Here is a 21613-nt window from a genome sequence, read left to right on the forward strand (position 1 = left end):
GAGAGGCCGCAGCGCAGCGCCCGCAGGTCCCAGGCGGCGGCGGCGCCGGGGGGGGCGGCCCCCAGCAGGGCCACGGCGAGCGCCAGAGCGGCGGGGGCCATGGCGGCGGCGGCACCGCCCGAACTACAACTCCCGGCGTGCCCCGCGCGGTGGGCGGGGCATCACCCTCCTTACCCCACCCACTGGGCGTGGTCTGGGAGATTGGACACTCCCCCACCCATCAGGCCCCGCCCCCCAGGGGGGTGTTTGGGGACCCCAAGGAGGAGCAGAGGCAGGAGGGGGGCACCAAAGGTTTATTGTGTGCGGGGCCGGGCTATGTACACCTATGTACAGGGCGGCGGGCAGCGGGTGTGCAGCGCGGCGCGGCCGCGGGGACGTATGTACAGCGAGGGGTGCGAGGAGAGGAAAACACGGGGCGAGGCGACGGGCACCGCGCGGGCGCTGTCCCCGTCCCTATAACAGCACCGCGGGACCCCCGGCTGGCGGTGAGCCACGTGGGGTCGTGGTGGTTGTGGTGGTTGTGGTCCTCTCTCTGTCCCCAAATTGCCAACCCGTCCCTAACGCAGAGGGGTTCCGCAGTGCGGGTGGGTTACAGCTCGCTGAAGCGCACCGCCGGCTCCAGCTTGTGGGACAGAGCGGTGAGGACTTTGTCGAACTTCTCGTAGCGCTCCGCCTGGCTGCTCTCGGCCCCGCGGCTGCCCCACAGCAGCCGCAGCTGGAACTCGGTGCTGAAGACCTCCAGCAGCTCCGCTCGGCCCTGGAAACCTGCGGGGAAGGGAGAGTCAGCGCCGCGGGTCTGGGACGGGGACCCCGTGCCCGCAGGACGCACGGGACGGCGCCGGAGGTTGAGGGGCCGTCCCCGTTCCCCTCCTGGCTTACCCTGCAGCTTCACCTCGGCGTTGGTGTGGTACAGCCCGCCGTGGTGGGCCACCATCCGCGCCGCCTCCAGGTGGGCCATCACCACCTCCACGCCGTCGTCCGTGCTCTCCCAGGGCTCGGGGTTGTCCACCAGAGCGTCATCCCGCTCCAGGAGGGTCACCAGGGGCATGACGTGGGGGAAGGTGGTGTTGGTCAGCGGGGGGCCTTCTGCGGAGAGAAGCGCCCTGAGGCTCTCTGGCGGGCTCGGTGTCCCCGTGTCCCCCTCCCCACCCACCTCGGCCCCGTGCAGCGCTCCCACGACCACCCAGCCCTACAAAGCCGGGCTGCCACCGTGCCCCTGGGAGAGGTTTTCTGGCTCAGCTGCAGCACAGATGCGGCTGTGGCTCTGAGCATGGCTCTGCCCGGGTCCACCGCCTCCTCCAGCACCAGCCAGGCTCTTTCTGCCGCTCCCAGGGCTGCAGCGAGGAGCGGGTGTGCAGGCCTGGGGCTCTGCGTGTTGGAGAGATGAAGCTTTTCATCCTCCCTGCCTCAGACCGGCTGGTGTCCCCTCGCCTTGGCACGCACTGCCATGCGAGCGCATGGGTTTGGCTCGGCCCGGCCGTGTTTGTGCCCAGCCACTGGTTTTATTTAGTTATGAAATGCTTCCTTGGGAAGGAAGGGGCAGCTGAGGCCAAGCGGGCCCGGCCGGGTGCTGGGGCTGCGCAGCGGGCAGGAGGGAAGCGTCTGGCGCTGCTGGGGGAGGGACGCAGCTCTCAAACACATCCCCGCCACAAGGCTGTGCCCGGCTGAGCCTGGAAGGAGCAGGCAGCTGGGCTGGGAGCCTCTCTCGTTACCTTTCCCTTCGTTCAGGCTCTTCAGGAACGGCTTCAGCTTCTTTTCGTAGAGGATCGCGCCCTCCGTGTGCCGCTGCCGCAGCACCATCCAGGTCTGCTCCAGCCGCGCGATCTGCAAGGGGACGGACGTGCTTTGGGGTGGAGGTGCTGGGGGAGCGCAGCCCCAGCACCGAGCCCCAGCCCATGGGATGCTCCCGAGGTCAACCTGGCCCTGGCACAACGGCCCCAGCAGCGCCTGCTGCTCCCCAAAACTGCCTCTGCTGCTGGCACTCGCCGCCAGAGGCTGCAGGGCCCTGCCCCAGCTCGGCGTTTCTTCCCCTGCCGTGCCCCAGGACAGCAGCTTCCCCGCGCTGCAGCGGCCTTGAAGATGAGCTGCAGGGAGGGGGCAGCCCTTCCACCTCCTTTGTGCAGGCAGGAAGCAAGGCTACCCAGCTGGGCTTGATTTAAAATTGAATTTTAATCTCCTTTCATCTTCCAAAGGGAGCAGCGCGGCCGGGAGACGCTGCTGCCGCGGCCTTGAGACCGATTTGTATTGTACCCGAGGGCAGATTCATTTCCTCTCAGGAACAGAGCCCAGCGCAAAAACAAAAAAGCCCAACCACCGAAAAAAACAATCGCATCCCGGCGGGGCTGGGCCGTCTGCTCGGCAGAGGGGGCTGCTCTGTCCCTTCCCTGCTAACACCCCGCTGCCTCTGCTGGGGCCTTGTCCCTGTTGTCCCCAAGGGCTGGGCCACCGGGGGGGGGGGAAGTGTGTGGGGAGGACGGAGGCGGCGCCCCCGTACCTGTGTCATTTCCAGGGCGTTCATCACGGCGGCGAAGCTGAACATGTTGCCCATGGTGCTCTTCAGCTCGGCCGCCAGCTGGATGGTTTTGTGCAGCAGGGCCGCCCGCTCCTCCGTGCTGCCCGTGCAGCCCAGGATGTCCACGGCGATCATGATGGACATGGTGTGGAACCTGCCGCGGGGAGAGAGGCAGAGCGCGAAGCTCAGCACGGGGACGCTCCCGACGCTGTCCCCGCAGAGCCCAAAGGTCCCATGTCCCCCCCCGTGCCACCCCCAGCACTGCCACCCCGTGCCGTAGCCGTACCGTTCCAGCAGGTCGAGCCGCAGCTGGTGGCCGTGGGGCAGGGTGAGCAGCTCCATGCCAGAGCTCACCCCCATGAGCCGCTGCGTCTCTGCAGTTACGCCCAGTATCCGAGCGACCTGGCGAGAAAGGCGAAGAGGCGATTAGAGCTTTGTTAATTGAGGAGAGGCCGGGTGGCCCTGGCCTGCCCCAGGCGGTGCGGGGAGGCAGAGCCCAGCTGGGATGCTCTGATTTTTGGGGGGGATGGTGCTGGGGGATGCTCCGCTCCCCTGGAGGGGGGCTGTGCCCGGCCCTCCCGCCCGGCCCCGGCCGTACCACGCAGTCCACTTTGGTGATGTGCTTGGCCAACGTCTTCGCGTCCACCTCCGCCAGCAGCTCCTTGACCTTCTTGAGCACGGCCATCTCCAGGGGCTTGTTCTCCAGGGGGATGAGCAGGGACTGGAAGGCGGCAGGGTTGAAGGAAGAGCACGTCTCCATGGCGGGGGGCACGAAGCCCCCCAAGTCCCGCTCTCCTTTCAGCCTCTGCCCTGCCTCTGCCTCCCCGGAGCCGTTCTCCACAGTCCCTCTCTGTCCTTCCTCCACCTTTAGCCTCTCCACGTAGCTCTTTGCTGGCTTGGTGTCGTGAGCCGGCCGCTCCCTGCCGACGGGGGAGGTGGGGTGCAGCTGGCAGTAGTGCCCCGTGTCCGGGTCGCTGTAGCTGTTCACGGAGGGCGAGGGGGAGGCGCGAGCGTAGCCGTGGCAGGGAGTGGAGTGGGTGCTGTGGGCAGGGTCCGGGAGAGGTTTGCTGGTGCTCCCCGGGCACAGCTGGGGCTCGCTGGACCTTCTGATGACCGGGGAGGCCGGGGCGATGCCGGGTGCTTGGCAGGCGTGTGGCTTTAGCCGCGTAACTGCGGGGAGCGGGAGAGAGGCTGTTAGCACAGCTGGGAGGGGTGCACGCCCCGAGAATCGCAGAGCTGGAGGGGTTGGAAGGGAGCTCGAGAGCCCATCGGGTCCAACCCCTGAGAAGAACACCACAGCCGGGGGTTGGGGAGCTCGGGGAAAGCCCCAGTGGTGCCACGACAGGACCCAGGCAGCCCCAGGAGAGCTGCGTGGCCGCACTGCGGTCAGCTGGCATCACCCCCAGCTCAGGCCCTCTTTCGGGACATTTTTTTTTTGCTGTGCAGAGCCAGGCAGGGCCTTGCCAGCAGCGAGGAGTAGCACGGAGCATTTAGGGCAACACGGAGCATTTAGGGGCTTGTTTTAAAGCCAGCTCCGTCCCCCTCCCCACGTCCCTGCGGTGCTGAGCTCAGCCCGAGCCGTGTCCCCGCCGTCCCCGGGCCGTGCCTACCCGTGCTGTAGGCGGGCGAGGTGGGGTTCTCCGAGATGGGGGACATCGGGGCGTGCAGCTCCTGGATCTGGTCCACGCTGACGGCGCAGTTGCGGATGATGTCCCTGTGGTGCGGCAGGGACACGCTGGGGAGGGGGCAGGAGAGTTAGTCTGGCACTCGGGCAAGGGCAGAGGGGCTGGGATGAGGATTTTCCCCCCCCTCAGGCACTGCCCCCTTCCACTACCAACAAGAGGAGCCCTGACGAGCTCAGCTGGAGCCCTGAGCTTGGGGGACCTACATAAAGCAGAGGCAGCCCTGCTGCAAGGAGCCTGGTCCTGGGGGAATGGAGCAGGGCTTGAGCTCCGCTGCACCCCGGGGTGCTGGGGAAGGGGTCTGGTGAGAAGCAGTGGGGCTGTTTTCTAGTGCTGTGGTGCCTGGCTGCGAGGTGGGAGGTTTTTATGAAGCTCTGTGTGGTTTTTCTGCCCGAGAGCTGCGTGGTGGTGAGGCGAGCTCCCTCTCTCACAGTGCTCAGGAGAGGTGGAAGTGCCTGGAGGCTGCACTGGGGGCCCAGCTGTGTCCCAGAAGAGCAGGGAGGTGCTGCAGCCTGGGAGCTGTGGCTACAGCCTGAGCTGTGCCGTGAGTCAGAGGCGTTGCAAGAGGCGCTGCGGCTGCAGTGGGCTGAGCGAGGGCAGTGCTGCAAGGAGGACAGGTGAGCAGCGGCGGGGTGAGATGTTTGGGGAAATATGAGTGGAATGGAAAGGCCCAGAAGGACCCAGACCCATCAGCGTGTGCTCTCCTGGAAGCCTGGCTGCTTCCCTCTTCCCCGCAGTAGCAGTTGGATGTCTGCTTTCTGCTGGCGAGCTCCCACCCTGCCCTCGGGCTGAGAAGGTCAGGGTGTGAGAAGGCAGCTCGGCTCTAAGGCCTGCTGGGGGTGCAGGAGTGGATGCAGGTCCCTTGGCCTCTCTGTGGGGATCTGTGTGCATGCTCTGCCTTCCTGCACAGGGGCTGGGCACCCTGAGGCTGCCAAAAGAAAGCCAGGAGCCAGAAAGCCATGTGAAGGAAATCTCCACCCCTCCTGAGAAGCCCAGGTGCTGCAAGGTTTCATGTGAGCAGGGCAGCCCTGTGGGGCTGTGCATTCCCCTGCCAGCACAGCTCCATCGGCTCCTCTTGGCAACTCCTTGCAAATGTCCCACTGGAAAGGGCTCTAAAATGAAAAGGGCCCTCCAGAAACGAACCAACAAATCCCCTTGTGGTGGCTGTGGCAGCACAGCACGGCTGGCAGCTGGCCCAGGAGAACTCCCCAGCTCCAGCTGGGTGCTGGCTCCTCTCCTGTGCCTCCGCTGGTCCCTGCCTGCATTGGGGCAGTCCCCAAACCCTGCCGTGTCCCCGAGGGCTGATCCCGATCCCCTGCCCAGGCAGCACGAGGCCCCGCGCTCACCTGGTGGGACACCCCTCGGCCCTGGTGATCTTGTCGGCCGTCAGGCCGTCCGTCATGGTGATGCTCCTCCTCTTGATGTGCCCCCCTTTCTGGGCGGCGGGGCTGTGGGGCGCCCCGTGCTTGCCGTTGGCGAGCCCATAGCTGGCCTCCAGGTAGCGCAGGGGGAAGGTGCGGTTGATGGGGCAGTAGACGATGGCACCGCTCTGCTCGGAGATGGCCTTGCGGTTGCCCACGTAGAAGCGGACGAGGGCGGGCACGTTGTCGAAGCTCTCCTGCTCGAAGAGGTACTGCACGCGGCTGTGGCCGTCGCTGGACTTGACCGGCGCCTTGTTGATCTTGAAGTGCAGGGGCTCGTTGCGCCAGCGGCACGTCAGCACGTAGTCGCCCAGGCTGGTGAGCGAGTCGCGGATGAGGAAGTCGCCGTTCCTCTGCACGAGGCTCTCCGACACCTGGCGGGGGACAGGGCAGCAGCTCAGGCACAACCCCACCGGGTTAACCCAGGGGAAAGGCGTGGGTGCTCCACCTCGGCTGTTTTACCCCCTGGGCACCCCCTGCTCTGGGTTTCTGGAGGGTGTTGCCCACAAAACCGGGCAGCTTGGGGCTGGAGAAGCCTTGTCCTGGTGGCTCTGCGTGGGCTGGGAGCTGCCCGCCCTCCCCTCCCCATCCTCACCTCCCGGGGGATGCGGCCGTGGTACCAGGCGTGGCTGCGCAGGTCGGTGCTGCTCAGCTTCAGCTCCTCTTCCAGCTCCTTGTGAAGCTTCTCCGGTGACGAGTCGAGGATGTATTTCTCCTTGGAGAACTGTAAGGGGTGAGAGAGAGAGAGGGAATGTCAGCCAGGGCCCTGGTGTGTGTGTGTGCATGGGGTGGGGTGGTCAGGTCCTGCCACCGGGAGCACTTTGGGGGTCTCCTGGCGGCGTGTCCCCGTTGTGCCTGCCCCAGCTCCCCGCTGGCACATCTCCAGGGCCAAACCACCGTGGGAAATGCTTCTCCAGGAGGAAACCCGCGTTGCTGTTCCTCCTGCAGGCAGCCGCCGCGATCTCCCCTCCCCAAAGGGTTAACTCGGCTGCGCTCAGCCTGACGGTGGCATGAATAGTAATGACAAATGTAAAGGGAACCTTCTGCATCGAAATGAGCTTTCACCACCACTGGTGCACCTGAGCCTGCAGGATGCAATTCGCCTCCTCCCTTCCCCGGGGAGATCGGGCTGGCGGCACCTCTCCCTCGGCTGCCCCGCTCCGTGGCAGGAGCGTCCCCGAGGGCACCACCAGCGGGGCTGGAGCTCGCTTGGGGTCGTGGACAGGGAAAAGAAGGAGACGTGCGTGCCACCAGACCCTTTACCAGCACCGGGTTCTGCTCCCCGAGCTGCCTCCCCCTGTGGCTGTGAGGGAGGCTCAGGGTGCTGCACCGCGCTCCCACCCCGTGCCCTCTGTCCCAGGACTCCGCCGAGTCCCTCAGTGGGTTTTGTCCCTTCTGTCCCGCTCCTCAGGGCAGCCCGACCCCATTCTGGGCCAGCTGCTCCCTTCCCTGGTGTAGCTGCACGCATCAGCCAAACTTCGGGCATTAATCCTGCCCCAGGGACGTGGCTGCAGCCCGGGGAGGTGGGAGGAGGCTGGGAAGGAGCCGCGCGATGGCCCGAGCTCTTCAGGGCTTGCCCTCACCAGCCTGGACCTGCCCCTGTTCCTCTTGTTCCAGCTCTGAACAATTAAAAAAGTGCTGGGGCGGTGGAAGCAGCCCCGGGAGGTGTTAGGGGCCAACTTGTGCGTGCTCCTCTGCCCTCTGCTCCCATCTCCGGGGAGCCTCCTGCTTGTTGGAGCCGCAGGGACCCGACCAGGAGCTGTTCTGGGGTCACATCCCCCTCAACGAGCATCGCGGGGTGCTGAGCACCTCTGCTGCCCCGGGGCCCTCGTGGAGACAAAGCCGCTCGGTGCTGCTGAGCCCTATTAAAAATAAATGGTAGCCACGGGGCTGCCGAGGTCCAGCTGCCTCCCGGGGGACCGCGGCCGAAGCAGATGCTGTTCCTATGACAACTCCTCTGCTGCCCAGCACCCGTGGCCGGGGCTGCCCCTGTGCTCAGCACCTCCCCGCGGCGCTTGGGGCTGAGCTGGGAGCGATTTGGGGCCGCTGCTTTTCCCCCAGCTGACCCCGCAGAGAGGGGATTAGCAGCTCTCCGCTCTGTCCTACAGCTGGGTTTTCCCCCAAATCCTCCCCATGCAAATGCGCGGGATAAGGGACTCAAACCCAGCTGAGCAGCGCCCGGCGTCTCCAAGCCTGGATTTGGGCAGCAGCTGGCTGGCAGCCGTGCCAGGAGCCAGGTGCTGAGCTAGCACGGAGGCTCGGGGGGCTCTGCATCATCACGGCCGTGAGCACGGGGAGCCACGAGCCACCTCCGTCCTCCTGGCTGGGTGGCTTGGTCCCATCCAGCTTGCACGGCCACCAAAAAGCCACCGCCTGCAGCCTGGAGCCCGATGCACGGGGAGGAATCCTTTTCCTTTGGTGCTCTGCGGCTCCGGGGACCGGTCCTCGTGCTTTGACTGGGCTTCCTTCTGCTCTGTGGCGTGTCTCGGAGGAGGCGGAGGGGCTGCCAGCTGGCCGGGTGCCGGTGAGGCGCAGCAAGGCAGCCCCGGCCGGCCCGGAGCTGTCGGGAGCGTGTAAGCGGATGTCTGAGTGCCGAGCTGAAAAGGGCACCGCTTGGCGCTCTCAGCTGTGCCAAAAGGACATCAAAAGATGCTCGGGCCCGATGCGAGGCCTCGCAGGCGAGAGGGCTGGCTGCGGAGAGGAGCCTGGACTGCTCGGGCGCCTGGTGCCGGCCTCCTGCACCTCTTCCCACAGAAGGGGGAGAAACGGGGCTGAGAGCGCTTCCCCAAACCAGCCCCACCAGACAAACCAGCTCAGGAGCTGCCAGAGACGATGCCAAGCTCTGCCTGAGGAATCCCAAGCCGCAGCCAACGTGGTTTGGCTGGAGAAAGGAGAGCTCCTCGGTCACGTTCGGCGCCCAGACAGGCTGCTTCACGGGCCCGGGGCTGCGGGATCCCTCCGGAGCTGCCGTGCAGTGGGGGCAGTGCTCACCGGGAGGGGATTCCCTGGGCTCTCCGTCCTTGCTCATTTCCTTGCCTCTACCTGCTGCTTTCTTGGCAGAGGGAGGCATCTTTGGTCCCAGCTGCAGGGCAGGGATGGGAATTGGCAGCCAAAGGGCGAGATCTGGGGGGATGGAGGGTGCTGACAGCTGTGGTCTGTGTAAAAGAGCGGCTGTTGCTCTGCCTGGTGCGAGGAGAGCTTCAAAGGCTGGCATTTGGCTCTCTCTCCTCGCAGAGGTACTCTTACGAAACGGGAGTGACTTGCAGCCTGCCTTCCAGCTCCCCCCTCCCAGACCTGAACATGAAGTCAGCCTGGAAAGCGAGGTGTGCGGCACCCACCCCGCCCCGCGATAGCATCTCCTGGCTAACCTCAGGGCACAAAGCACAGCTGCTCTCCCTCTCCTGCTCCTCCTCCTGCTGCCTGCCCCACGTTGGGACCCTCACCGGGGAAATCCCAGCCCCTGCTGCAAGCTCTTTCACCCCGGCTGGAGCAGCTGTGGGGCCTGGGAAGCACAAGTGGGAGAGAAGGGAGTAGGGAGCCACTTGGAGCAGGTGCATGGGGAAAGCCCCAGGATCAGCAGAATCTCTCTGTTCTCCACTTAGCTCCCTACCTGCCAACGGGCTGCTTCACGGTGGAGTATTTCAGAGCAAACATCCTTGCTGAGGCAGCCAAGGCCATGGTGAACCCAAGAACTGCTCCGTTTCCTGGTGCAGGGCTGCTGCCTGAGCTCCCTGCGTGCCTGAGAGCAGCCGGTCCATCCTGAGGGACTGTGACAGGGGAAAAATCCCACTGCAAACACCCCCGGGTTGTCATGGGCTTGCTCCTCACCCACGTACCCTGGTGTGAACCAGTTGGTCTCACAGATCTTGGTGCCCAGATGGGAAAGAACTGGTTTGTCTCTCTGCATCATCTCGCCATGACTCCAGGCACCCAAAGGGCCTCCTGGGATCTTTGTCCTGGCACTCCCAGCCTTTCCTCGGAGTGCTCCTGGCCACCCAGAGGTTCTCCTCTCCTGTCTGTGCTCCTTTGTGGCAGCTCTGGAGCAATTCCACCTGGCTGGCAGGGGTGGGGAGCAGCTGAGGGGTGCTGCCTGGGAACATCTGGGTGCCTTAAGATGGGACAGGCGCCCCAGGTTGCGCTGTGGGGTGGCGGAGCGCGCCGCTGCCCTGGGGGAGCGGGTCTCCAGCACAGCATCGGGGCGTGCGTGTACACACATCTCCATCCATCTATATATTACTTATCTCACTCCGAGACGGCGGCGGCCGCTGCTGCTGCATCCCTTTTCGGAGCTGCTATTGGCCAGAAATGATGTCAGTGCTTCCCAGGCTGGGTGCACTGCCATTGGCGGTGAGCAGGGATGCGGCTGTCAGCTGGAAGCGCTCCAGTCATTCATGGGGACTTCAGTGTGTGTTTGCTGGGCACACTTGGACACAAATAGACGGTGAAAGATCTGGCAGAGCCAGGTGAGCACTCGGGGCTTCGCTTTTAACTCTTTTCCCGGCGCCGGGATGGAGTGCCCTTCATCCCCTCCCGCATCCCCGGCGCCCACCTGTCTCCCCCTTGTTCTGGCAGCAGCTCGCTGCGATGCTCAGCCCCAGGACTGCTGCGTTAGGGCACGTCCCCCGGTGCTGCTCGGTGGCTTTTGGACAGCCAGGAGCAGCTCCTCTGCTTTCTCTCTCCTCGCCCCCACTAGCGATCAAAATCCCTGGCTTTGCACTGAGATCAGCAGCAATCATGACAAGACTTGAAACGCTTCCTCTGGGCTCCGTCTTACCCAGCATAATCTCTACAGCTCGGCACCCACCTCCCCGAGCAGCGCTGGATGAGGCTGCCAGCTCTCTCGGCTGCCAGCTCCGGGCGCTTCTCACCCTTTTTAACTTGCAGCCTGCCGGGAGCTCTTGCTTCAGATCAGAGCCTGCTCGGCTCTTGCGATCCTCAGCACTTGGCGCTCTCCCTAAGCAGGTAAACGAAGGAACCGGTTTCTGGGGCTTTGCCCTTCCTCAGCCAGAGCCCCAGACAGGACACCTCACCTTGTGGCAGCGCTGGAGGTGCCACAGGCCGGGTGCCGGCACCGCGGCCGAGCCGTGCAGCTCACACACAGAGCCAGGCCGTGGTGCTGCGGGTCCCTCTGGGCTCCGTCTCTCCTCAGAGTGTAGCAGGAGCTCCTGGAGCACCTTTGGAGATGTGCTGCCTCTTGCAGGGAGCTGAACGCTCCCCTCCGAGGGGTCTCCTGCCCTCAGGGCTGCCTCTGGGGCCGCTGCTCGCAGCCCCTGACCCGAGTGCTGCTCCGGGGCTCCGGCTCCAGCTCCGACCCGCACCCAGTGCCCAGAGGGGATGCAGGGGGCAGCGCTGGAGCCCAAACCGAAGCACCTGAGCAGGGCAGCACTGCAGGCTGAGGACACTGAGGCACGAAACCTCGTGTCAGCCCCGCAGAGCCCCGTCCACAAGGTCAACGCCACCCCCACGAAGCCCCCCTCAACGCCGCCACCACCACCTCCATACCCCGGGGGCACCCAGCCGAGGGGCTCCCGGCCACCCTCCGCTTTCCCCATCCTCGCTGCCGGCCCGGCTCACCTGGACCTGCATGAAGGAGCCTCGGTAGAAGCAGCAGGCGGCCGCCGACAGGGCGCTCCACAGGCTGCAGCGCTCCGTCATGGCGCGGCGCCCTCAGCCCCCCTCAGGGCTGGCCCCAGCCCGGCTCCGCTGGGCTCGGCTCGGCTCGGCTCGGCCCCGGGCTGCCCCTCACGCTGCCTCCGCCACCACCGCCACCACCGCCGGGCTTCAATTTCAGCCGCTTCCCCGATTACCTCATCCCTTGTCGGCAACGGGAGGCGGCACCGAAGCGGCTGCTCCGCCCCGGCCCGCCCCGCAGGGACCCGCGGCAGCCGCCACAGCGCGGCCCTGAGGGGAGCCGGCCCCGGGCTGCCACGGCTGGTGGCCCTGAGGGGGACCTGGTGGCCCTGAGGGGGACCTGGTGGCCCCGAGGGGGGCTGGTGGCCCCGAGGGGATCCAGCCCCACCACGTCCTGAGGGGAGCGGGGTCTTCTGAGGAAACCGGGCAGCCCCCATCAGCCACGTCCTGAAGGGAACCGGTGTCCCTGAGGGGATCCAGCCCCACCATGTCCTGAGGGGAGCAGGGTTTTCTGAGGGGAATTGGTGTCCATGAGGGGATCCAGCCTCACCATGTCCCGAGAACTGGGTTTTCTGAAGGGAACCGCTGTCCCTGAAGGCAGCTGGCACCCCTCATCTCCTCCATACCCCGAGGGGTTCCCCCAAAGGAGCTGGCACCCCTCATCTCCTCACCCTAACCTGCCCTCCGCAGCGACACACGGGGTCAGGGACAGGCTCGGTCCCTGCTCTCCCTCACGCCATCCCTCCTCGCCCTGCCCGTCCTCCTGCCGTCCTTTTCTGGGGGAGACGCCGGCTCCTGCCCCACGTGGAGGCAGCCGGCTGCCTGCTTCCCACGTAGGCTGTCTCCGAGTCGCGTTTAATTAAGGCTCCGCTCCGGTTTAATTAAGGCTGCGGTTTCGCGGAACGGGATGCACGAGGCGGCACTGCTGGCTCCGAGCCGCCTGCCAGCCCCGCAGCCCCCTGCTGCTCCACAAACCAGCCCCGGGGACCGCGTCCCGTGTCCCCGCCGTCCTCGTTTTGCCTCTCTCAGCAGGGACCGGGGTGGTGGGAGCAGACCTGGGGGACACAGGACTTGGGGTGCTGGCACAGCGCTCCCCTCCCGTTGTATCACTCCATCGGGGATGTCCCTGCCACGAAGCTTTGCTGCCCGGCTCTCCCCGAGCAGCTGCGGTTCCACTAAGGACAGAAACGGACAGAGATTTACGAGGCTGTGCACAGGGCAGGGAACCTGCACCAGGGGACGTGACAGTAAATCCTGCGCTGCTGCTCTCCCGGCCGTACTGCCGAAGGAAGGAAGGAAGGAAGAAGGAATAAGCCCTGCTCCCAGCGGAGACCAGCTCCAGTTAGCGAGAGCCGTCCTCAACGCGCGTCCCCGGCCGAAGATGCCTCCTGGTGCGCCCCTGCCCTGCCACGCCGCGAGCTCAGAGGTGTTCCTGCTGCCACCCGCACGGCCTCTCTGCTAATTAATTCAGACGAGCCCCTCGCGTCCCCAGGCGAGGAGGAAGCAGGCAGGGCTGATGAGATACAGGTCTCCAGAGCGGCTCCTCCACGCAGAACAAAGAGCTCGACCGCGCTCGCTGGGCCCGCGCTCTGCCCCTTCTATTGCAGGGGAGAGGGGAGCAGGAGGGTAGCGCCCGGATTTAGGATGGGGCCGAGCAGCAGGAGGAGGAGGGCAGAGCACAGGGTGCAGGGCGGCGGGTGGCCCCGCACCCAGAGGTGCCTGCAGCCCTAGCGGGAGCGCGGGCGCTCCTCTCCCCTCGCGAGGGGCCGAGGGACAGAACAGATGGCAGCACGTGGGGAGACGCCGCTCTGCGAGGATCCGAGGGTGAATCACTCGCCGGCAGAGGCTTCTCCTCCGCAAAGGGCTCGGCTGCTTCCCTCCTGCGGCGGATCCGAGGCTCTCCGCCGACGGAGCGAGCTGGAGCTGTGCCCGTGCTGCCCCTTCGCAGGCGCAAAGGGAAGCTGAAGCCCCCGGCGCTCGCTCGCTGGGACACATCAGCTTTATTGGCAGCAGCTCCCCCGGGGCGTAACAGGGTTTTGCAGCTCCCTGCTTTCCCCTACAAGAGGGCCAAACCTAGGCTGGCAAACCCCGCTGGGAGGTGAGCAAACGGAGCCCGAGTGCAGATCCCCCAGGCAGTTTGGGAACACCAGCCCTTAGGCTATTATTAAAGTGCGTTAATTACCAAGAGCTTATTGATCCTGGCTGCCTACCCCTCGCTAGCTCCTCGGTCTGGCGTCGCACCTCCCATCGCGGCAGGGTTGCTGAGGTGAGCGTTGCTCCTGGCCAGTTTGTTGCTGATGTTTGTGCCCACCTGGACGCTGTGAGCCCCGAGCCTTTGTCCGTGAGGGCTTTGTAGCGCGTCCTCTCCCTCCCTCATCCTCTCTCCTTCCCAGCACTTTTCCTCCTGTCCTTTCTCCTCCCTGCTCGTTTCCCTCACACCACAGAGCAGGGAGCTCTTTGGGTGCCAGGTCCCAGCCTTGCTCCCAAGGGATGCCAGCGGGCACCCAGCCACCCCGATCCCCTCAGGCTATGGGGCCGGGCACCGCTGGGTGCTGAGCACCCCGTCCAGGCAGGGCTGTGGGCTCCCCGCCAGGCACGGTGCCTGCAGTCAGCCGGCGTGCCCCCAGCATCTCGGCTGCGCGCACTCCAGCTAATAATTACTTCTTTGCCTAAAATAGCTGCTGTCGCCGCAGCCATCGGTCGCTTCCGTAGCTCACGGGAAGCGGGGTGTAAATCACACACCCTGCCCATGGGCTGCATCTGGACACCGCGGGGATGAGTAAGAAAAAAAGGCCAAACAGATCGGGTTTGGCATCCGCCTGGACAGCGGGGAATTCTCCCGGCTGACCGAAAACAGCTCGGATCCTACAGGCAAAGCCATGCCCATCGCTCCACGCCCGCGCTGTCTCGATCCATTCACCCACGAGCCATAAAATTTGCCCACCTCCGGGTGCACAGACTGATAGAGCAAGGGAAAACACAGCATGGCACCCGCTCCACCCTGCCCTGGCAGGACTGGTGTGTGCGGGCAGGAGCCTCGCCGCCCCGTGCACATCGCACCAACAGCACGGTGAGCTCCCACCAGCAGCCAGGCTGCTCGGCCCGCGTTGCCAAAGGGAAGTAAGAGAGGAGAGAAGTCCCACCGGGGTGGTCGCAGTGCTGGGGGTCACCAAGCCACGTCTGGCCCCGCTGCCCAGCTCACTGCTCCGTTTACACCACCCGAGTGGGGCGCTTCAAATCCCCACTCAACACCCAGTGACATTTTGCACATCCCCGTCAAGAAACTGGACTCGGGATACTCTATCCCTCCTCAAACAAACTCCCTTTTGCCATCGTGTGGCAGCAACTCGCCCTCTGGGCAGGTTTTCAGTGCCCCGACCCCAAAAGAGCCGGCACCCCATGGCCATCACCCTGCTCCTGCCCGGCGTGCCAGCAGCCTCCTGCAGCAGGGCCGGCTCTCCTCCAGAGCCAGGCGCCTCGCTAATGAATTTCTGGCCAGACATGAAGAGTCCTCAGGAATGTTAATAGTTTGCTGGAGGATAAGCAAGAGATTTGGAGAGATTTACACCGACTTTCATGTGACAGCCACGGAAAGTGGCTCAAACCCTTCCTCTGCTACGTGGGGGCGGAGGGAGGAGGCGGCCCCCGCGTCGCAAGGGATGGGGAGCACGAAGCGCAGGCAGCGGCGGGGGGACCGTGCACGGCTTGTGCCTCGCCTGCCCTGCTGTTTCTGGCACCAAATGTCCTCCGAGGACAAAGAGAGGAGGCGGTGGGATGGGGACGCGGAGCTAAGCACAGGGCACGGCCAGCCCCGGGGTCGCTGTCCCCCCCTCGCTGTCCCTGTCCCCCAGCCGGGACGGGCTGCGCCCGCGCTCGGTGTCTTACCTTCACGTATTCGCTGCCGGACTCCAGGCCATTGTGGTGGCTGGAAGGAAAGGAGAAAAATAAAGACGTGTGGGTAACAGGCAGCAAGTCGCGGTGGTCGGGTGAAGGTGGTGGCACAGCGGGGGGGCTGTGATCCACGAGGAGGTGGGTTTGGGGAGGCTCCAAGGGCCCCCGTGCCCGCTCCCCACGCAGAGCTGAGCCTCCCTAATGCGATCAGGGAAGAATGGGGCTTTTTTGAAAGGATCTCGCCCCAAATCGGCTTGGGACCGTGTGAGCAGAGCTGGGGACAGCCTGGCTGAGGTCCCCTTGGGTCACGGTGCCGGGGCTGCGTGCCAAAGCAGGGTCCCGTGCCCCGTGCCCTGGCAGAGCTCAGTCCCACAGGGCGGTTGTTGGGACACGCTGCCCGGGGGGGGGCTGATTGTTTCTCTGCAGCTTTGTGCGAACCCACAGAACCAAACCCAGGGTGGTGTCGGGTCTGAGGCTGCAGTGGAAGCTCCTATTCTCAGCGATGTGTTCACTCTTGGCCCTACTGACAACCAACCCGACAGCTGGGCTGGCCACTTCTCAGCCATTCTTTCCCGGGGGGTGCTGAATGCCCTTCTCCTTCCTGAGCACGCAGCAACTCTGCTTTTTGTGCCCTTGTGGGTGAGGTGTTTGTCTGTAGGGCTAATTCCCGATGGAATTGAGAGAGTTCGGGGTAGAGAGGCCATAACTGAGCTGGGAAGTGCGACCCTGAGGTCTCGTCTATCTGAATAAAACACAAACATCCAGACTTCTTTAAGCAGAACCCAGTGGCCATCGCCTCCCAGACTCCAAGCTTCAGCACGGACACCCCACTGCCTGCCGAGATCACCCTCCTGGCACAGGGCTGTGGCCCGGGCAGGCGGCTGCAGCCAAGAAATAACCAAACCCGACAGTGTCACAGCCCCGGGACGTCGCTTTCCATCCGGGAGCCGCCTCGCTCCACCGAGCACCCGCAGCCACCCGCACTGCTGCTGCTAGAGCCCCCCTGGCACTGCCCAGACCCCATCCCAGGGGCCAAATCCCTCCTCTGGGGGCTCCCTCCTGGCTGGGGCTGGCTCAGAAATCAATCAGTCCAAAAATCAATCCATCAATTGAGCCCTTTGGGAGCTGTGGTGCGCGGCACCACGTGAATCCCGCTCTGTCCCCAATCCCACCGGGCTGCAGTGGCTCGGAAGAGGAGAAGCAGAGTTGGAAACCAAGCGGGGGAAAAGCTAGAAGAGGATTTTTTTTTTTTTTTTTTTTTTGGGGGGACGCACAGCTGCTTCGGGCAGCTGCGGGCTGCCTGCCCACCCTGGCGCTGCCTCTCCAGCCCGTTTGCCTTTCACACGGCCGCAGAGAGCGCCTGGTGCTGCGAGAGCCGTGAGAAAAAGCGGCAGGAGGACGGGGGCCTCCGGGCAGGAAATCGGGAGCATGAGAGCAGCTGGGAGACGCGGCGAGGGCTGGCGGCAAGGGGGGGGCCTGGTGCTGGGGACGGGCAGCAGCTGCGGCTGGGGAGGGGGAGAAGGGAGGGCCGGGGGCCGCAGCCCCCCCTCGGCTCCACACATTCCTGGAGGAAACGGCATTTTTGGGGGCAGCCGAGCGCCTGGGAGAAATTCCTGGGCTGCCTTTGGAGCGCGGCCGCAGCCGGGCCGCTGGGACTCGGAGCTGCTGCTGGGCTTCCCGTGGGGTGGGGGAGATTTTGGGGGCAGCGCGGTGACACGCAGGCTCTGCGCTGGGGACCGCCGGGGCTGGTGGGGTGGGTTCAACCCCAATTTGGAGCCCAGGCTCTGCTCACCTTGATGCACTGGGGGCCACATTTGGGCACACGGTGCCTCAGTTTCCCCTCCTTGGAGCCCCTTGGGGCTGGCAGCGCCCAACCCGTGCCCCATGGGAAGCAAAAATTCCCCTGCAGGTCACCTCCCGTGGGTCACCATGTCCCTGCCGCTGTCCCCACTGCCCCTGTGGGGTCACAGCAGCCCCAGGGCTGGGCGCTGCACCCCCTGTCCCCGCTGAGTGTGGTTCCCAAGGGTCCCTGATCCTGCACGGAGCTTCTGGGGCGCGTGGGCACCCTCAGCCCGCCCTGCCCTGGGGGCCTGCGCTCAAGCAGGATGCGTTGGAGATTCTCCAGGGCTGGAAAACATGACCAAGGGCCACGCTCGTCCCCTCCGCGGTCCCTTAGCGCGGGCACTCCCTGTTCTGGGCAGCTGTCCCCGGCCCCCCCTCGTGTCCTGCTGGGGAAGGATTGTCCCTGTCCCAAGGACGTGCGCAGGAGGAAGGGCTGGGGAGCGGCACAGCCCCGGTCCTGCTTCCGCCGCCTGTCCCACAGCACAGCCCGGCCGTGGGGATGGCTCCGGGGCTGCCTGGGGCACACGGCCACTCCCCAAGCCCCCAGCAGGGCTCCCCAAACCCCAAACGGGGCCCAGAGGGGCAGAAACACCCCCGGTGCCAAGCCCTGCTCGGGTCACTCCTGTGCCTCAGTTTCCCCAGCAAACAGCACGGCCACGCTCATCATCGGGGCAGCCCCAGGTGATGCACAAAGGAGGTCGGTGCTCAAGTTTTGGGGATCCAAATCCCCCCTCCAGCACTCCCCAGATCCCAGACACCCAGCTGCCCACCACCCGTCCCTACACCACTCGGCTCCTGCCTGCCCCGGTCTGGGGGCTAACTAATTTTTGGGGCAAAAGGGTCCCCTCATGGGGGCTCTGCGCCCACCTGGGGGTGCAGCAGCGCTGCCCGAGTGCTCTCCATCAGCAAACACCACGGCCTTGGCATCTCCCACAGCCCCACATCGAGGCTTTGTGCGCCCCGAGCGAAGCCCCTTTCCCAGCCTCCCCCTCCCCGTGCCCTGCGCCGTGCTGGGGAGAGTGGGGGGGGGATCCCAAATCCTTACCTGCCCTGCCCCAAGGTGGGAAACCTCCTGCCCACCGCTGTCATCGGCCCCGCGTGGCTGGGCGAGAACCTCTGCTCCGGGACGGGGAGAAGCTCTGGAGGGTGCTCGCTGCGAGCCGGGACGTGGGGCGCGGCGGCAGACCCTCCTCCTTCCCGTCCCAGCCCTCCTCTGGCCCTCCCTTCGCGGCCGGCAGGAATGTGCAGCCGCTTCCCAGCCCCGATTCCTCTTCCTCGCCCCGCTCCTGGCACCACATGAACCCCCCCTTCCCTCTCCCTTCCCTCTCCAGGATGAGCCCTGCAGTTGTGCTGGGGGAGAAGGGGATTTGGGGGTGCAAGGGGGTGGGTTATGGGGTCCTGGGTTGGGGCTGGCACGACGGGACGTCGTTACGGGGGGAAATTTGGAGTCCTCTGCCCGTGCGCCCAGTCCCACAGTAGGGATGTGTTTGACCCCGGTGCCCGGACAGCCAGGTGATGGGCAAGGCTAAAAATCCCTCGTTCATTTTGAGGTGAAAACCCTCTGAACAAGCCAATCCAGGAGGGCTGAGGCCCCCGAAACCTTGAAGAGGGGTTAAACAGGCAGAAGGGATTGGGGCTGGGGGGGTTTTGGGGATTGCCCCTGTGCCTGGACAGAGGCTGGGCTGTTTGGGGGGGTGAAGGACGTCAGGGCTGGAAGGGGAAGGAGGGCCAGCCGGGTCAGGGGAGGCTGCGGGGTGTTTCCACCCCCTGCGGAAACAGGAGGGAGCAGAAATCCCACAGGAAACCTCGCTCAGCCTCCGAGCCAGGCCGTGCTGTGCCACCGGCCAGGTGCATCCCGTGGGGACCCGGCTGCGTCCCAGCCCCTTGGCCCCCCCTGGGGAGCACAAAGCGGGCCCGGCACAGGGAATGGGGCCCTACCTGTCCGGGGAACACTCGCTGGGGGGCTCTTGCCCCTTTCCCAGCAGATCCCTGCTGGTGCTCTCCGTTCCTGGTGCAGGGCCGGGGGCTGCTCTAGGGCTCGGTGCCTCCGTCCTGGGGCAGGAGATGATCCCCGCAGGCTCCTGCTCCATCCTGGACATCGCTGGGGTGCCCGAGGGCAGAGCCTCTTCCTCCTCCTGCTCTGCTTTCCCAGAGGCTGAGGATGGGTCTGTGCCGGCGTCTGGGGTTCCAGGAGTCTTGGGGGCGCTCATTGGGGTTGTGTCGGGCATCTTGTCCCTGGGGGTCCCTTTCTCCCGGCAGCTCTGGGTGCTCCTGGCTTTGCCCGGGCTCTTCCCCGCCTTGCCCGGGTTCTGCCTGGGCATGGTGCCCATGTGGCTGTACATGTCCGAGGAGCGGGCGTAGGGGCCGGGGCTCTTGGGCATGGTGTTGAGATCATCCTGGGTGCTGCCGAAGGGCTCCTCCAGGAAGCCGTGTGGGGGCAGCCCCCCGTCCCCCGCCTCGAAAGAGCTGGGGGCCACGGCCCCGCGCCGCAGCGTGAAGGAGCGGGGGATGCTGCTCAGGCTGCCGAAGCCTTTGAACTTGAAAAACTCTGGCGAGGAGAGAGGAGAGAGGGGGGAGATGAGGGGTGGGCACGGGCACCGCGCTATGGTGCAGCCCGGTGTCAGCCCTGCGGCACCACCGGTCCCAGCGCAGCGTTGTCACCGTGTGGCCTGGGACACACGCGATGCTGCCAGGGGCTCTGCAGGCTCTGCAGCTCTCCACGCTGAGCGCCAGGCCACGCTGCGTTTGCCCCAGAGCTCCCGGACTTGTGGACGTGCCCCGCGTGCACGTCGCCACCCTGCCCAGAGCAGGATCCGGCCACCGGCTGGGGCCGGCGCTGCGGTGCTGGCTGCGAGCAGGAGGCAGCCTCCTGCCTCCCCACTTCCTCGCTCAGCCCCTCGCAGCCTCGCTGCGGCTCCCCGGAGCCACCTGCAAGCGCCGAGCGCTCAGCGGTTGCCGGAGGAGTATTTATAACCCCGGCTGGGCGGCTCTGCCTTTCGCACCTCGGCGCTGCGTGCCGCTGCGCTGCCTCCCCGCCTGCGTCGGTGCAAAGGGTGGCGGCAGGGCTGCGGTGCTGGAGCTTTGGTTTTCTGGGTGCTTTGGGGGTTTTGCAACGCTTACATTATACGGTGGGGCCCTGCGAAGCCTCTTCCCCTCTGGGTTTGCCGAGGCAGGAAGCTGCACCCTGCGCTGCGTAAGGAGCCTGGGTGCGGGGGGCTCAGCCCTCGGACCCCACCTCCTGCACGGGCTGCAGGGTGCCCCCGCCACCAGACGGGGCAAAGGGGCTGCAGCAAGCCAGAACCGCTCCTGCCGAGCCAAAATCTCATGGCCTGGACTCTGTCAGCAGCTGAAGTGCTTTGGGTTAAAGTCCCCTCGGGGGCCGAGCATCCTTTGCGCTCGGGGCTGCCGCGGGGTGGAAAAGCTGGGGACCTTCCCGATCGCCTCGCTTCCCGCCCCGATGGAAAATCCCAGCTCAGCCGGGGCCGTGGGAGATGGGTTTTGCCCAGCCCCTCGCACAGCTCCCCGGGGAGCGGAGGGGCTGGCCTCCCACCGCGCCGGCAGCGGCACGTGGAGGCAGAGGAATGCGGAGAGCAGCAGCGAAGGCCAGCTCCTGCTCAGTGCGGGGCCCAGCGATGTGCAGCCCCAGGGCTTTGGGGAAAACCCGAGGTCTGTGAGAAAGAGCACGGCTCCCTCCCCGCGGGCACCACCGCTTCCTCTGCGCCCCGCTCCCAGCGCTTCATCCCCGAGCACGGCTCCATCGGTGCGGATTCGCCCCCGGCCTCCATCCCAAATTGCTGCTGCAGGAGGACCTGGAGCGCTCCCGGACACCCCCAGCCCCGGTTTTCACCCCCAGGCACACAGCGGGGTGAATGCTCCTTGCAAGGTGTGGTTTGGGGAGCTGAAATCCCCAGTGGGGTGAGAGTGGGGTTCACCCCCATTGGGTGCACACTGGCACCCAGTGCATGCAGACGGGTCCCAGTCCCATTCCCAGCATCTCACCCATCAGCACCAGGGCTCAAGCCAGCCCTGGGGACGTAAAACCCCAGAGCCCCTCTCATCCCCAGCGAGTTTCCTGATGCAACCTCTCCCTTACAAGAGGTAACCATGCTCGTGCATCCCCCCCTTCGGGGCCAGGCTGCCCAGGTGAGCACCCGGCGCCCGCCCTCGCCGTCCCCCGCTGACTTACTGAATTTCTTGAAGCCCCCTCGTTTCTGGCCCTCAGCCATGGCCGTGCTGCGGGGACCGGGAGGGACAAGTTTATAAACTTGAAGGCTGTCCCTGCCCGCTCCTCCCTTCCTGTCCCCCCCCTCCGCCTCTCGCTTGTTCTCTCGATCACTGGCTTCCTCCCTGATGCTGTCATCTGCTCGTGTGGCAGCCCGCTGTCCCCACTGTCCCTGCTGTCCCCGCTGTCCCCGCTGTCCCCGCTGTCCCCTGGTACCCACTGACCATGCTTCTTGATGTCCCCCTGTCCCCACAGCCCTCTCATCCCCACCTGCCCGCTCAGGAGCCACCCGGGGACACAGCTTTGGGGCTGCTCCGAACCCCAGGTGCCATCCCACAGACTGCGGTGCCAGCCCTGCAGATGACACCCCCCCTTTGGATGCTGGTGGCTGCAGCGGGTGATCCCGGAGCTG

General features: G+C 65.6%; 1 protein-coding gene across 2 annotated transcripts; it reads right to left on the reverse strand.

Annotated features, from left to right (window-relative positions):
- Positions 1–306: 306 nt before the first annotated feature.
- Positions 307–18070, reverse strand: SH2D3C (SH2 domain containing 3C). Of its 2 annotated transcripts, XM_032200356.1 has the most exons (11): positions 18025–18070; positions 15132–15171; positions 6211–6339; positions 5541–5989; positions 4123–4247; positions 3111–3682; positions 2799–2914; positions 2495–2666; positions 1713–1824; positions 880–1086; positions 307–765 (listed from the first exon to the last, which is right to left on the reverse strand). In XM_032200356.1, the coding sequence occupies exons 1-11, from the start codon at positions 18066–18068 to the stop codon at positions 590–592; spliced, it is 2142 nt and encodes a 713-aa protein (XP_032056247.1). In that variant the 5' UTR covers positions 18069–18070; the 3' UTR covers positions 307–589. The 2 variants fall into 2 exon arrangements, with proteins under 2 accessions (XP_032056247.1, XP_032056248.1); XM_032200357.1 differs by lacking the exons at positions 15132–15171; positions 18025–18070 and adding an exon at positions 11190–11270.
- Between the last annotated feature and the right edge of the window lie 3543 nt (positions 18071–21613).

This window comes from Aythya fuligula, chromosome 19, assembly GCF_009819795.1.
Source record: "Aythya fuligula isolate bAytFul2 chromosome 19, bAytFul2.pri, whole genome shotgun sequence".
Classification (NCBI taxonomy): domain Eukaryota; kingdom Metazoa; phylum Chordata; class Aves; order Anseriformes; family Anatidae; genus Aythya; species Aythya fuligula.